This window comes from Trichosurus vulpecula, chromosome 7, assembly GCF_011100635.1.
Source record: "Trichosurus vulpecula isolate mTriVul1 chromosome 7, mTriVul1.pri, whole genome shotgun sequence".
In the NCBI taxonomy this organism is placed as follows: Eukaryota; Metazoa; Chordata; class Mammalia; order Diprotodontia; family Phalangeridae; genus Trichosurus; species Trichosurus vulpecula.
This window is the reverse complement of record NC_050579.1, coordinates 34,791,271-34,808,133: the sequence shown is the minus strand read 5'-3', so window position 1 is coordinate 34,808,133 and position 16,863 is coordinate 34,791,271. Positions and strand designations below refer to the sequence as shown.

The window sequence follows — 16,863 nt, the reverse complement described above, 5'->3', positions numbered from 1 at the left end:
CATTCTTCGTTATGTTAGAAAATGGAGTGAGCACGCTTACCTCCTGGGCTGGGACCGGCATTCCTCCTCCCCACTGTCTGCTTCCTGTATGGACAGGAAAGAGAAAAACAATTACAAATCCGAAAATCTCTATCAACAAAATCTCTATGATGCAAGCATGGCGGCTTTACAATGGGAGATTCCTTCATTTGCTAACAGGCATTTGGCATTAGGATAGAATCTACACACTCACCTCCCAGCAGCACCCCGGCTCCAGGAAGACTGACTTTAACCAGCCCAGAGGGGGAACCCTAGCACTTGGACTGATTTTGGAAGGAAAACTGCATCAACAAGCCACAAATAAGTTTGACTGTCACAAGACAAAAAAGCTGAAGGCTAAAAGCCACAGGTACCAAGTAGAAAATGGACATGCATGATCACGGAAAAGGTGGAATTTCAGCAGGGCTACCTCTTCATGAGCACTTCTTACTTCTTTATGACACACTTAAAGGCATGTGGTCAAACATCATGGTAGGGATGCTAGGAGAAGGCAGAAGCATTCCATCTCTCCCCACCCACATCTCCCAGGTCAAGATCCTATAGAGGATCCTTACAGAAAAATTGAGGAAATGTTGGAAAAGGCCTAAGAAATACAGACTGTCAATTTGATAGTAACATGCATGATTCCTCCCGTTAAATATGTTCCCATCATGCTGGGGCGGGGGTGGGGGGCAGGCTAAGTGTAGACAGATGAAAGGAACAGGAAAAAAGAACTTAAAACATCCTGTGTTGCTGTCTACCAATGAACCATGGGCATGTCTTAATTTCTGGAAGCATGCCAGAGTACCTTTCTATCCTTCCGCCCCCTCCCCTGGATCGAGGGGGCCAGTTCCATCACATTCATTCCCACGCTATTTTCATTACTGTCTGCAGGCAATACCTGAGTACAGAACAGGAATGATCTTGTCTGTCTCCTCCCATAGAAAGGAAGATACCAAAAAGATACCACTCTCAAAGAGCAATGAAGCCCAGGCAGAGAGAGAGGCACCTCTTTGGTAACTAGACCAAAATCAGTATTTATAGGAGCTGAAAAGGAAACTATTAAATGGAAAATAATTCCAGAGCCACTAACCAGAACTTAGAGAGTTTGCAAGAAAGGAAATAAAAAAGTTCAGAAAGAATCAACAGAAATGTCAGATTTTTCTGTCCAAGGGAACTATAATAACCAAAAACTATTTCCTGGAATTGCCCATAACAGTGTTGCAATATGGGCTATAAGTAGTAAAGGTCTCTTACCCTTTCCACCCACCCACTCCTAAGATAAGTTAGCCAAAAGAATATTAAGTGATTTTATTTGGAATTCTTGGATGAATGTGCCCTGAAAACACAATTGTGGTTTTTAGAGTGTGTGGAATAGAAAGCATGGATGGAAGGATGCACTGAGTGGCATAAATAACCTTGCCTCGGCACCTTTGAACCAAGAACCTGACATTTATCACCTGTGATCCCTCCCCACTGGGGGTCAAAGAATTTTTTCTCTTTCATTCATTTTCTTGCACCTCATATGTTTTAGTAGTTTCACGGGAAAGAAAACTTTCTCTGATACAAAGAAAGGCAAAGAAATTGTCAGTAAAGTTTTTCCTACACAAGATCCCCAAAAAATCTATTCTCAGATGAGGTGTTAGAACATCCAGCCAAGGAAATGGATTAAGTGCCTTCAGAGTCAATTTATTTTGGATACAGAATGCTGAAGGATACAAAAGAACTGGTCTTGAGTAGGGAAGGACCTAAATGGAATGAAAAAAATGGCCAGTTAGGTTTGTCTTGCCATGATTCACTGACAAATTGCTGAGAAGCAACAATGCTTACCCAATGAGGGTAGAAATTAGGTTGGTGCAGCTCTCAGGATTTCCAAGGTAGTAGTAGCTCAAGGCATTTGGCCTCCAGCCGCCAATTTCACATACCAACCACACCTGACAAGTGCAGACATCTGATGTAACCACCCACCTTGTCAGGTAACTGTGTGTTTGTGTGCAATGACTAAAGAAAAACAGACAACATGGCCTGAACACTCAAAATCCTAAAGACCCATCGAGGAAATGTCTTGTGATGGATTGCTCTGTTGAAATAAAAACTGGAAGGCCAACTGCCAAACACTGTTTCTACCTATTGAGTAGCAAACACCAAACCTTAAAAATGTCTAGGATAGAAGAAAAGGGACAAAACAGGTGAGGCTGATGCTCGGAAGGCAAGTAAAACACAAATCTCTGCCCAAGTAGGGATCCTGGCTTCTTTATGTGAATACACGTCACATTTTGTTTCTGTCTCTTTGGCATTTATTTATCATACAGACATGTATGCGTAAGTATCCCTGACCTTTATTAGCCCTAGCCCCTAACACAGTGCTCTTTCTGCACAGTAGGTGCTAAATAAATCCCTGCTTAATTGAACTGCAAGACAAAATTCACTCACCTTGCAGAACATTGCTCTGGTGTAGGCAGCGCCGGGGCCCAGCTCGCTAAGCCTGGCAATGAATATTTCCAGCCTTATTTTTTGCTATTCCTCTTTATGGAACTCATGCTCATGGTACCCATGCCATTTTGGGAAACCCCTGTTTTTCCTGAAGAATTCCATTCTACCTCTGAATAGCACTTATTGCTGATAAGTGTCTCCTTACATCAAGCCACAATCTGCCTCGGCAACTTTCACCTGTCCTGATCTAGTTCTGTGTTTTGGGGCCCAGCAAGATAACGCTAATCCTTCTTCCATGTGACAGGCCTTCAAACACTTGAAGACAGCTTTCATATCCCCTTTTAAATCTTTTCTTCTCAGGGTTAAACATCCCCAGGTCCTTCAACCAGTCCTTGTGTGACACGGTCCTCTCACCATGCCACCATGTGTTCTAGCTCATCAACGTTCTTGTCCTTGTCCCAGAACTGAAAACAATACTTCAGATATGATCTGACCAGGTCAGAGTGCAGAGGGACTAGCACCTCCCTTGTTCTAGGTTCTTTTTCTAAGTTATGCACAGCCTAAGGGTGGAATTAGCTTTTTGGAAGGCCACAGTATACTGCTGACATATGCAGTCCACCAAAATTTCCTGATCTTTTACACACACTGTGCTGTTCCCACTCTGACTTCTTTTAGAGATATCTGTGTAAAAGTCAAATCTCTCCAACCAGACCATTAATTCTTAGAAGACAGAAATTGTCTTATCCATCCATTCCTGTGTATACAGTTTGGCTCAGGACCCACAGTAGATGCTCAAAAAAACTCCGTGGATTAAACAACTATGATAGTGCCAACTAAAGCAACTTTCAATCAAACAATTGGGCTGCCACCAAAGAGGGTCTTAAATAAAGGTTTTGGTGCTTGGAATCTAGGACCTAGATCTATCTTCTCACCTAACTGGGGCCGAGGGCCATTGCTAATTCTAGAATCGCAGCTTCTGTAACTCAGAAGTAGTTGCTAGCTAATGAAAGATTGAAAATGAGGACCATGGAAGCAGGAGCTTCTCAGCCTTTAAAGGAATAGCAATGGTTAAAGATTCTGTGGCTGTGGCCAAACGGTCCCTATTTGGGGGCATCCCATGAAACTATTAACATAAGTGATTAGGGAAGCAAGTGAAGTAGGCCAATAATTCATTTGAGTTTTCTATAGACTCTTGTTAGGTTCTGCTGACTAGGAAGTCACATTTTTCATTAGCTACCTTGAAAAATGCTCAAATGCATAATGCCTCCATCTGTATTACTGAGGGACAAGTGTTTAACCAAGTTACTGAATGTGTTTGAAAATGAAAGTTTAAATTTACTGCGGAAATATTTCATGGTCAAGAATCAAGCATTTGGAATAGAAAATCTTTTTGTGCTTTTCCTCACCCAAATAAGGAGAATGGTAGGTAACCTTCTGATATGAATGAATTTTCTAACAAGCTCAAATGCTTATGCACAAATATTTATGAAAATCTCATACATTTTGTAGGTTGTCTAACTTGTGGTCACTCTCTAGATTCCCAAAGACAACTCTGTTTCAACTAACTTCTAGATAATTAGGATTCAAGTGGCACAATCTCCTTATCCAAGTATTATCAACCCTTCAGACTAGCAAGTAAAGAGCTGATGTAAGGAATGAAGGAAAGCTTTACTTTGTGAAGTTTGGTTGAGAGCCTTTAGACATTTTCCATTTCCAATATAGGCATGAGGATGGTCACAGGGTCCATTAGAGCTTACCATCTTTGTACTTGTTGGGAAACCCTGTAAGATGCACACATGGCCCATACATAGGATTTAGCTCAATGTGTTACATGGATTCTCTGAGGCAGATTTAAGCCAAGGATTTAGGTATTAATACATTTGCATTTCTGGAGAAGTTTGTGAGAGTTCAAGGAGAATAATAGGCTCAGAACAGGATTTATTTTGATCAGGAAGATAAAGCAACAAGCAAAACTTAACCTGGTCCCAGAACCTTAGGACAACATCCCTGGAAGTAAAACCTAAGATCAGATGTGATCTTTGAAGCATTGAGCAAAACTCACACGAAAAAGAACAGTTGTTTCAGGCTTTGGATCTGCCTGAGGAAGGAGAGGCTCTCAATACCATAAATCAGTGCTTTTCCCATGTTTTGAAGGGAACTGGGGAGGTGGGGAAGCCACCATTAGAAAGTTCTGGAAAACTTGCGAAGCGTTTATTTTGGGAACGATGCCATTGTGATCACTTTGAAAAAAAAATGGCGTTCTTTGAAAAGATGTAAAATGAATGTAGACAAATGGAATGGCCAATGATCTACTTCCTCAGAGAATGGCCAACTAGCTTGATGAGAATTTAAACAGCCTTGTCCTCAAAGAACCCAAAGCATTTTAGACATAATTTATCCAAATGACAGCACAGTCAGTATAGGGCACAGAAGAAAATGTGAACTCTGGTCACAACCTGCTATTAGCAACTTGGTCAACGCAGACACAAAGATACCTGCATATCTCTTTCACATTCTGAATGTGGCTATCAATGTATATGTGCTATTCATTAATCTACTAAGAGGTGAAGGTATAGTAACGATCACTCTAAAGTTTAAACAATGCTTCACAGGCATGCTAACTGAAAGGCTAAAGTCACCTACTGCATCCTGGGCCATCGCCAGTCGTCAGGACTTATGTCTTGCCACTGGACTCTGATGACTCTGAAGGACAGAGTGAGGCTAATGACTTTGCTAGGCTCCATCTCCCTTAAACCCAGTTCACGTACAAGTCAAGGTATCACCCTGCTAATGTCATTGGTCCTCTTCGAGATAAAGTACAAACACAATAACAATGCATCTATGATAATTTATGAGATGATCAGATATTGTCCCACTGTTTTTTCCTATCTCCCAAAACATGTTTCCTCCAGTCCAAGGGTAGGGAACCTATGGCCTTGAGGTCACATGTGGCCCTCTAGGTCCTCAAGTTCCCCACCCCTGCTCCAGTCTGATTTACAATCCTGAGTTCTGATTTCTACCTTTCCTTATGGATTCAGAGTATCCACAACCTCTCTTCTTACAGTACTCACTGCCATTTATATAGCATCATAAAGTCTACAAACTGCACTTACAGAAATCATCTCATTTGATCCTCACAGTAACACTGGAGGTAGATATTATTATGATGATGCCAATTTTGTAGATGAAAAACTGAGACTCAGAGAGGTTAAGGTACTTGCCCAGAGCCACACAGCTAATATTTGAGATGCGACTGAAGTTCTGTTCTCTTCCAACTCAAAGCCACTCTACCACCTCAGTAGCCTTCAATAACTGCCACCGTGCCACAGAGTCACCCAGTTTCAGCCTGGTGCCTATCTACCACACCTTGTCGGCCCAACTACTCTGTCTACTTGTTCTAGTCCTAGTCCCTCCTTACCTGTCTCGGTTTGATGTCCCACATGACAAGGCATTGACAGCAACTATTCCAATGATTTTGGTTACACGAAAGTAAGGAATCAAACCATAAAAGTCACTAACAACATATGGAGGAGTTTGGATCTGATCCAATGCATTACCCCTGGGTCACCAGCAAAAGTCTTTTAATATTTAGAATGCTAATACCTTAAGTACTAAAATACGATATTTTAAGTCCACAAAACACCAGAGAATTAAGCTGTACAAGGCACAGCCAACCAAAGCCCTAAACCAAAGACATGTTCGGAGACTGAGACCAAAGAACAGATGCGGAAAATGGACAAACTACAGTGATTACTTACAATTGCAAACTGTCCCGCATAACCCTAAATTGACCTTGCTATCTCTTTAAGCTTTATAAAATCGTTTATAAACTAGGAAGGAATGAGATTGGATGGCACCATGGTAAAACAAAGTCATTATATTTAAGACATACGTCTGCTGGCAGACAGTACTGCTAAGGGGAATTTGGTCATTCTTTTACCATGGTCTACCTGTGAGAAAATTTGGTCGTTAGTAAATCGACATTACCAAAGGCACTCAACTGCATTAAAACTAAGTTATAAATAGAAGCTAGTGGATAGGTACTGGATTTGAAGTGCTGAGTTCAAATTCACAACAAACACATTCGCTTTGTCACTATGTCATGGGATCTCGGGTTCCTTAGTTTAATACTGGAGATGATGATAATTCTCGCATTACCTGACCTCACGGCATTGTTGTAAGGAAGGCACTTTGAAAACCATAAAATTCAATATACGTGTGAGCTGGTGTGATGTTCCTGGGAAGTTAAAATTCAAAAGATAAAAGCTTAAATTAGACTTTTATAGAGATCTCTCTGCCTCTTTCTCACTCTCTCTCCAGGAAGCCTGGGCAATGTTTCTGACTGACCCAAGGAACAAAGCTATATAGCTCTTTAGGAATCAGAGAGGATTCAGATCTCCAGGGCTGAGCTACCATCACAGCTAGATCTGTCAACCTTCCAGTGTGTTATCTGCCTGAGAGTACCCCTCAGGGGGTGCTGTGGGAAGGCCAAGGAAAGATGTTTAAGATGGTGTGTGGGGTAGAGAACCAATTAGGGAAAAGTGAAAGAAGTACCTTTCTTGCCTTTCTTCAGTGAGAGCACCACAGAGATTAGTTAATGTAAAGATGTACTGAGCTCTCTGCCCTCTAACACCTTCTGGCATTGGCAGAAGTGGATATAATCTACTTTGGAGTAATTCAAGGCTGGGGTTTGGCCAGGCATAAACCTGGAACATTGCAGACAAAGAGAAAAGAACCATTTATAAACAACAGTGGAAAAGCTATCAAAGAAAAACAGAACTCCACAGCTCTCAAGAGTAAGAAAAGTATAAAAGATATTTAAAAGGTCTTAAGATGAGAGCTCCACTAGAGGGCAGATGAGTCAAAGCTTCCATAGTAAATGCCTGATTGGAGGAAGCAGCTCACCTGAACCATAAGCTATATCTATCCATCATGCTGACATCACAAGACATTTTTCTAAATAGCTAATGTTTTTCTAAGGACAGTGTCAGCTGTTTTTGGTCTAGGTCAGAATCCTCAACTGTCAGCTAAAGAAACCTGTTTCAGTATAAAAATGCTCTGTTGTCCTAATTGGGCAAGCCAAAAAAAAAAAAAAAGGCGCCATTTGACTGTGTAGACTGAGAGGCTCTTGTTGAGCTGAAAGCTACCAGCACTTAAGTATTCTGCGTGATGCTGTGCACATGCCTAGAATGCCAATGACAACTCTTGTTACTGGAAACTTCAGCCTGGGCTCCCCACCCATCTCACGTGCATCTATCCTGCTCAAAGCCCAACAACTTGCAAGATGTCTGGACCACATTCCAACCTAGGTCTCTTCCCTGGGCAAACCCGGCTGATGTTCAATGTCATAAGACATAATGAGGCTCCACATTCCTGCTGCCATATCTCTGACAGCTGAAGTCAGGCCAGGTGTGGACAGAGAAACGGAATTTTCCACAATCAGCAGATGAGCTGTTATTACATGCCATGGGGAGAAGTCCTTAGGGCTCCCTAAACTGGACACAACAAGAAGGAACGCCAGGACCTAAAGAAAAAGGATGAAAACAGATCTTCTTTTATGCCTGAGGCTAGACTATGCAAAATGCTATAATCCACCCCACCCCCTCTGATCTCTGATCATTAAAAGGGAGCCCTTGGAAAGAAGGAAAGAAACATCCTTCCTATTTAGTAGATTTCTTTCCTTCACTTGTGTGAAGTCCAAGTCACTTAACGTCCCTGAACCTCAATCTCTTCTATAAAGTGGAGTAAATAACTATACCTTACAGGGCTGTTCTGAGGCTTAAATGAATAATGGAAGTAAAATGCTTTGCACGTCTCAAAATGCTAAAGGCCAGTTGTTGTTGTTTAAAGATTCCTTCCCTGTAAATGGAATTGCAGTCTTTTTATGCCGTGCACCTAGGCTGGAGAACGTCTGAGTTTAGTTTCGAAAGTGAAGCATCTGAATTGCAAATCAAAAAGGAGGCTGGAGGCATGACGAAGACCCTTTGGATACAACTGATCATCTTCTACTTAGGCCTTAGTCCCAGTTATTTTCTACATATGGATTACATACAGTCTGCTATAGTGGATTACTGAAAATACAAACTCCATTCTCTCTCAAAACACACACACACTCCCGCACACTCATAAATCCACACACAGCCACACCCTCTGACTCTCCCACAGGCAGTCATTTTCTAAAGTTGCTCAACGGAATTCTGATTAAACCCTGATGAAAGGGGCAATGCTTTGACACCCATCTTCATAACTGTTGCAATGAAACGTCACTTACGCAATAATCTAAGAAAAGCTATCCATCAAATGCAGGTGAACAAGCAAGACAGAAATGCTAAGAATTGTCTTGAATGAACTCTACTCACATTCGTTATACTACAAAATGGAATGTGAAGCAAACAGCTGCAGCCAGAGTTCAAAGCTTAGTTCTCTATGGAGTGTCACCTTGCCATGTAAATATCATTTAAGGAGCTAGTACTTTCAACCTTTGTTTGCAATGAATTGTATTTGAAATTATTTTTAAGTCTCTTGACCATCAGATATTTTTCAAAAGAAAGGAAACCCGCATCTGACCAAAATCAGCTATTTACTTTATCTTCAAGAAGTGGGGATGGGAGAGGTGGAAGGAAGGGTTGAAAATAGCTATCAGTTCTAGGAATAAATTAAAAATTGAAGACACATGCTCAGTACCCCAAAAGGAAACTGTTGCCAAACTTGCCCATAATCCCATTCTTTTGTCAAACTTCTGTACTTGGAAGAGGGAAGCTCGCCACATGACCAATGTTTTAAAAGAGATGCAAATAATAAATCTGAAGATTATCAACAACTGAAAGGAATCTACTGGCAGAGGATTGCTTTAATTATCCTTCTTTTCCTTCCTCCGCACAGCATCTCCTAACAATATCCTGCTGCAGCAACACATGGAGACAGCTCAAATCTGTAACCTTTTCCACCCCCTTCCAAGCCCTCTTTCCCTAAGGGACTGCAGTACATAATTTAAAAATTAAGCTTGCATTTCATTTGAGCAATAATGGTGCAGTGTAAGAAAGGACTGGGAGTGTACCAAGATAGTCAGAAGAGAAGAATGGATTTCCAGACTTTAAGTCTCAATCCCTTATCTTGCCTCTGATGCCCTGTCTAAGGCAATTCACTTTACAGGGCCTCAAAAGAACTATTTGTAAACAAGGCTGATAATTAAAAAAAAAAAAAAAGATTATGCTTATTCAGTCTTTTGTTGGGTTTTCAGTGGGTGTTTTAAAAAAAAAACCTAACACTTATAAAACGTTCAGAATGTGGAAGTCAGGAATACCAAGACAATAAAATAAAGGGGAAATAAAAAGTTTCAACCAGACTATCATCCTATTCTTAATTTAGGAAATTACACATAAAATATTCAGGCACTGAAGAAATTTCTTAAGTCTTATCAATTCTGGTCTATCAGCTCCTTCTCTACTCATCTGCTGTCATCATACTAGTTCAGAACCTCATCTCTTTTTTCCTGCACTACTGCGAAACTATTGATTAGAGAGATGCATAATCAAAACAACTCTGTGAAGTACCACATCACACCCATCAGATTGGCTAACATGACAAAACAGGAAAATGATAAATGTTGGAGAAGATGTGGGAAAGTTGGAAGACTATTCATTGTTGGTGGAGCTGTGAGCTGATCCAACCCTTCTGGAGAGCAATTTGGAACTATGCCCAAAGAGCTATAAAAATGTGCATACCCTTTGACCCAGCAATACCACTTCTAGGGCTGTGTCTCAAAGAAATTATAAAAATGGGAAAAGGACCCACATGTACAAAAATATTTATAGCAGCTTTCTTTGTGATGGCCCAGAATTGGAAATTGAAGGGATGCCCATCAATTGGGGAATGGCTGAATGAGTTGTGGTACATGAATGTAATGGAATACTATTGTGCTATGAGAAATGATGAACAGGTATGTCAGAAAAATCTGGAAAGACTTACATGAGCGGATGCTGAGTGGAGTGAGCAGAACCAGGAGAACATTGTACACAATAACAGCCACAGTGTGTGATGACTGATTTTGATAGACTTAGCCCTTCTCAGCAATGCAAGGACCTAAAACAATTTCAAAGGACTTATGATGGAAAATGCCATCTACATCCAGGGAAAGAACTATGGAGTCTGAATGCAGAGGGAAGCTGACTATTTTTTTTTGTTTGTTCAGTTTTATTTTCTTTCTCATGGTTTCTCCCATTCATTATAATTCTTCTATACAACATGACTAATGTGAAAATGTTTAATATGAATGTATATGTACAGCCTATATCAAATTACAGGCGGTCTTGGGGAGGAAGGGGGAAGGGAAAGGGAGAAAATTTAAAACTTATGGAAGTGAATATTGAAAACTAAAAATAAATAAAGAAGAAAAAAAACAATTTTCATTGCTGATTAAAAGAAAAAAAAGAATCTCCTAATTGGCTTTAATCTATCAGGCACAGAGTTTCCAAAATAACATTCCCAAAGCACAATAGGTCTGACCAAGCCATCCCCCTGCTCAAAAAAGCTGCAATGGCTCCCTACTGCTTCCATCTGACATTTTCTGCCCTTCACAAACTCCAGCTCTACAAATTCTATGGTCTGGCCAATCTTTCACACTTGCTATTTCTAGTACAGACTATTCTTCCCCAGGCCTTCATGCCCTCATACCTAGAAAGCTCTCTCCTCACTCCTGAATCTACAAAACCCTTAGATTTCCTCATATCTCTTACATGAAGCCCTTCCCACCCTTGGCAACTGGTGCTTCTCTCCACCCTACCCCCCTCACAAAAGTCATCTTTCATTTACTGTGTGCATGCGCATGTATACAGTAGGTTATATATACATTGCACCTATTTACATGTTGCTTTCTTCAATACAATTCAAACTCCTTGAATGCAGGGACTATTTCATTTCTGTCTTTATAACCACAGTGGGGTGGTTAGCACAGTGCCTGGCACACAGATGGTGCCTAGTAAATGCTTGCTGACTAGCTGATTTTACCATCTTAAATGATCTTTATTTTTTTATTAGTGGTGAAGGATTACTGAAGAAGAAATTGCAATTTTCAGTGCAGAAAGATTTTAATTGCAAAAATAATCCCTATTAACCTTGACAATTTACCAACTCATGTAATTAGAAACCATCTCCCACTCACATGGAGGTGTTATATAATGGGCACCAGGGAAATAGGAAACAGGAAAGAAAAAAACTAAATTCTTCCCAAGCATAAAGGCTATCTGCTCGCATGCACACACACACTCCATTAGAATTACTAAATATTGCCCTAGTGTTTTATGGTTACCTAGCAGAGACTACACACCCAGCCTCTCTCTCTCTCTCCCCGGCTCAGTCAGCCTTCCATTTCCTTCACATTAGTTTCCCTTTCTCACTCCACAACTTCTCCTAGTCCCCTCTCTCACCCATTTGTCTACCCTTTCCTCCCTATACTCTCCACTATGTTTCACTCATATTCTCAAGGCAATTCGGTTATTTTCGTTTTCCAATTCACAAATTCTTTACAAGATATTTAGGCTCTTTACTCCTTTGTCTTATTAAATAAACTCTAACAGCAGGAATAATTAGCAGGCCAAGAGACAGCCTAAGAGGGTTTTCTGCTTTCCCACACTTAGTGATTCCAGAATAATGCTTTGTATAAAAGGCCACAGGGCCATCAGGCCCAGTTTGACTAGCAGAACACAGTTAGCCTAAGGTAATGCCTCCAGGTTTTCCTCCTAAACTTTATCTTAAATAAACTAAATAAACTCTGAATTTTTCCAGGTTAGAACAAAACTGGGGAAAAGAAGGGAGGATGTACAAAGCAAGTCAACGAATAGCTCATTTCCTCTCTTTCCCCATTTGTACATTAGAATGAAATTAACATAATTTTAAAGAAAACAGCACCCTTGGCTAAGGTAGGCACCTCTTTGCAGAGAATCATAGACTCTCAGAGTTGGAAAGCCCTCAGAGGCTCTTTAGTCAGCTAGGTGGGGCAGTCAGGAAGATTCCTTTTCCCAAATTCAAATCTAGCCTTGAACATTAACTAGCAGTGTGACCTTGGGCAAGTCACATGACCCTATTTGCCTCAGTTTCCTCATCTGTCAAATGAGCTGGAGAAGGAAACGGCAAACCACTTCAGTATCTTTGCCAAGAAAACCCCAAATGGGGTCATGAAGAGTCAGACACAATTGAAAACAACTGAACAGCCAGAGGCTCTTTAGTCAAGCCCTAAGAAGAATAAGATTCCTTTCTACAACTTACCCAATATGTTGTCATCCAGTCTTTACCTGAAGACCTCCATTAATGAGGAACTTATTGTACTTGTGGACAGCTCTAATTGCTGGAAGTTTTCCCTTATTTTAATCGATCAATAAAATCTAGGCACTGTGCTAGCCACTGGAAAATCAAAGACAGACGCGAAATGGCCCCTGACCTCAAGGAGTTTAGTTTCTTATAAAGGTAAACTTGGAGCCTATAGCTGCCCCTGTAATTTGCATGCCTTAAACCTGAGACCAAGCAGACTTGATCTGATCCCTCCTCCAATTAAGAGTCTGTGAGACAGAAATACCAGAGAGGAACAATAAGGGACCTTTCTGTTACTCCCATTTCCTTCCGACACTGTTCATGACATAAAGCTGCAACAGTCAAAAGCAAGGGGTACTTAAAAATGCACTTAAAAAAATCCCCATTACCAGTTTACATAAGACAAAAATCAATTTAGTTACTTTAAACAATGAAAAATCTGCCTAGTAGACTGTTTCTATAGAAAAAGCCATTATATAAACCATAAAAAGCCCTGCATTGGAAAACTATCTAGCGAAGATCTAATTTTTAATGAGAAGGCACATCCTTGAAATAGGTTTCTCTGCATTTGCAGGTGAAATGTGACTGAGTTTCACAGTCTAGCATCTCCCATGCTCTTAGATCTAAAGCTTGAAAGGGTCCTGTGAAACCCTTAGTTCAGCCCCCTGATTTTACAAAGGGAAGAAACAGAGGCTCAGAAAGGTCAAGGAACTTGCCTAAGGTCACTTTGACTTTTGCCCAGCTATGTGTCTGCTCATTTGAAGAACTACCTTCTCTGCCAGTACTCTACACACTCCCCTATCCTTTGCCTCATAATTTTTTTTGAAGAACCTGGGAAGCCAATTTACAATTTCAAATCATTGAATGTTACCTTTTTATATACATATAGACCAAACTCCTGGAAAGGATTCTAGTAAGAAATGATTTTTCCTCTCAACCCAATTTTATGAAAAGTTTGGCTTCCTGCTTTTTTTCCATCATTGTGCTATTAGTAAGGACAGCTGGGTGCCTTAAGTCATTCCATCCCATGGGTGGACTGATCTCAAAGGGCCCTCCCAGCTTATAAGAGAACTGTCACAATATCCAATGTTTCTACTCAGTGAACTCCTAAATTTCTCTGCCTCATCTGGAATCAGTCCCCAGGCATCTCAACCTCAAGGTATTTAAAACAGAAGTAATGACCTTTGTCCCTGATCCCACTCCCTCTTCCAAACTTTCTCTATTTCTGCTGAGGGTATGAATATCTTTCCAGTCACCTAGACTTGCAAGCCCAATAATTCATTATTAGTCATATCCAATCAGTTGCTACGTCTTGCCAATTCTACCTCCACAGAATCTTCTCTCTCCCATCCATCTCCTTTTCTCCACTCCCACAGCTGCCACCTTAGTTAGGTTATCATCACCTCTCCTCTGGGCTACTGTAATAGCCTCTTTCATAGTCTTCCTCTTCCCAGTATCTCCCATTGCCAATCCCTGTTCCATAGAGCTGACAAAATACTTTTTCCTAAGGTACAAATCTGACCAATATTACTTTTCTTCTCAAAAGTCTTTAGGTGATTCCTATTGCTCTTAGGATAAAATACAAACTCCTTACCCTAGCATTTAAAGCTCGCCCCGAACCTGGCTCCAACTGACCCTTCTAGACTTACCTTCCCATTATTCCCCTTCACAAGGTTGGTTTCATCCAAACTGTACCCTACCAGCTGTTCCTTTATCTCAACAGTCCACCTCTTGTCCCCAAGTTCTGTTCCAGTTCTGAGACTGTTCCCCAGACTGAAATGTCCTCCCTAGTCATCTTTCTGCTTCTCAGAGTCTTCAGGTGCCACCTCATGTGGGAAGCCTTCCAGGATTTCCCCTGTTATTAGTATTCTCTTCCTCCTTAAGTTATCTTGTGTCGCCTTACTGGTATTCATGTTGTGGTGCCCAAGTAGAAAGGACACTCTGTGAGGGCAGAGACTGCCTCTCTTTTGTGTTTCTATCCCCAGGGCTTAGCATAATGCTTGGCACAAAGCAAGTGCTTAAGAAATGCTTGTTCTCTTATTCATTTGCTCATTTGTATTTATTCATTCATTCTGAAAAATTAGGAAACTGTCACTATTAAAACAGCAGAGGAAGGAAAGATGAAGGTCTTGATATAGAATGACAGCAATGGAATTAAAAAGGAAGGGCTGGATGGAGAGATTGTCAAGGCAGAAGTGGTAAGACTTGGCACCTGGCTGGCTACGGGTGATGGAAGAAGGGGCAGGACGACTGTACAGATAGCACACCATCAGCGTGAGGAATTAAAGGCAGAACTGGGCCTAGAATGCCCCATTCCTGACTCCCAGTCTGGTGCCTACTCAAATAAAAAGAATCAGGGCACATCTTGTTTCACAGCCACAGATGATCACTTAGAACAAGAATCAACAGTCTTCCCTCATTTGCATATGCCTATCTCCCATGTCAATCTTTGTACCCAAAGAAAACAGCAATAGGAGTACCCTGCTACTTACAAAGCCATTTGCTTATTTTGTCACATCTGATCCCAACGCTGGCCCTGCACCTGTGAGAATGGCCAGCTCTTATCCTCACTTCACAGAGCAACAGAGGGGCTAAGGCGCTTGCCCAAGGGGCCCAGCTGGGGTGCCATCCCGGGCCTTTGGATCCTAAAGGTAGCTGTCCTGGTGCTATATATGTCCCTGACGATGCTGCCAAGTCTGAGAACAAAAAAGCCAATGGCACCATTGCTGTCATCTAGAGGAGTGGGACCTACCGTCTCAGTCTAGTCACACTGAAAATGCCAGTCTGAGCTGCAGTTTCCAATCCTTGTTTTCAGGCTTGTCTTTGAAGAAGAACCAGCTGTGGAATGGACCTTAGGAGAGCAGTTTTGGATGTTCCTTGACAAGCCTCCACTGTTGTTGGATGCAGTAAGCCTTGGCCCTGAAGTCCATGAGAGCCATTCTTCTTCTCTGTATCTCTTTCAGTCCCAGTTTTTCCCCCTATCTGATTCCCATTTTCACAAAAGTACATTGAATGGATGGTACAAAGGTCCAGGCGTCAGAAGAACTCATCTGTGTCCCTAGTTCTGCCAGGACGTGAATAAGGCCACACATTTCCTCTTGGTACCTCAGTTTCCTTATATTGAGTACTGAATTCTGTTTGCAGAATGAATATAACATACTACTTTGCTATAACATGAACTAAGCTAAGAGTATTATTATGAGCTGAATTTTTGTTCTCAAAATGAAAGAGGAAGGAGAAAAAACAGACACTAGTGAGTTTGATCTTTTTTTAAAAGCCCATATCAAGCCTAATTTCTACCATGCTTCCCTTGAAACTACAAAAATCAGTAAACCCTCAGAACTCTTAGAAAATTAAATGCCTAGATTTCATACTATTGAAAGCCCAAATTAAAAATACTGAGTGATCTTCTGTACGCCAAATGAAGAGATGGAAAGCAACACAGATTATCGTCAATTTCCATATTATAGAAGATGCTTTTCTTTGAGGAGGCCAGAAGTTGCTTTGATTTGACAAGCTTGCCTTTGGGGAACTTCCTGAGCCATAAATATATTTAAATAAATACATTTTCACACTTAAGAAGGGATTTGCATTGGGAATGTTAATTTTCTGACAGTTTAAACAGTGGAATACACATATACAGAAATAAAGAAAGTACCTTCTAGACATTAGCTAGGCTTTAGGCACATATGCTAACAAGCTTCCATAGATAGGTTAATAACATATATTCTCCACATATTTCATGAGCACCTATGCGCAAGGCACCAAGATGAGTGTTATTGGGTTTTCCCTCCAAGAAAATTAAAAGCAACAGTGATTACACGTATTACCTAATTCCTTGGTGTTTATGGGAAACAAAGGAATACAGTGCACCCAAGCAAGCACATTTGGTTAAATAGTTTGGTAAAACTCATCGCATTGGGATCAAGGTCAAAGCCCAGGCTTTGGAACAAAAGCCCACGCCCTCCAGGGGTTTCCGGTCTAGTCAGATTACCATTGTCAGGTCAGAGGTTATCTGGAGCAACTGATGCCCACAGAGGTTAGCCCGAGACCATACAACAAATACAGTAAGCAAAGAGCAGAAATGAAACCCAAGGCTCCTGACTT

General features: G+C 41.0%; 1 protein-coding gene across 1 annotated transcript in view; it reads right to left on the bottom strand.

The window, feature by feature from the left end:
• The window catches only part of SSH2 (slingshot protein phosphatase 2), a 247,613-nt gene that overhangs the window by 142,160 nt on the left and 88,590 nt on the right, over positions 1 to 16,863 (bottom strand). Inside the window, exon 3 of the mRNA XM_036766773.1 lies at positions 41 to 84. Within this exon, the coding sequence (XP_036622668.1) occupies positions 41 to 84 (44 nt within the window). The remainder of the gene's footprint in view (positions 1 to 40; positions 85 to 16,863) is intronic.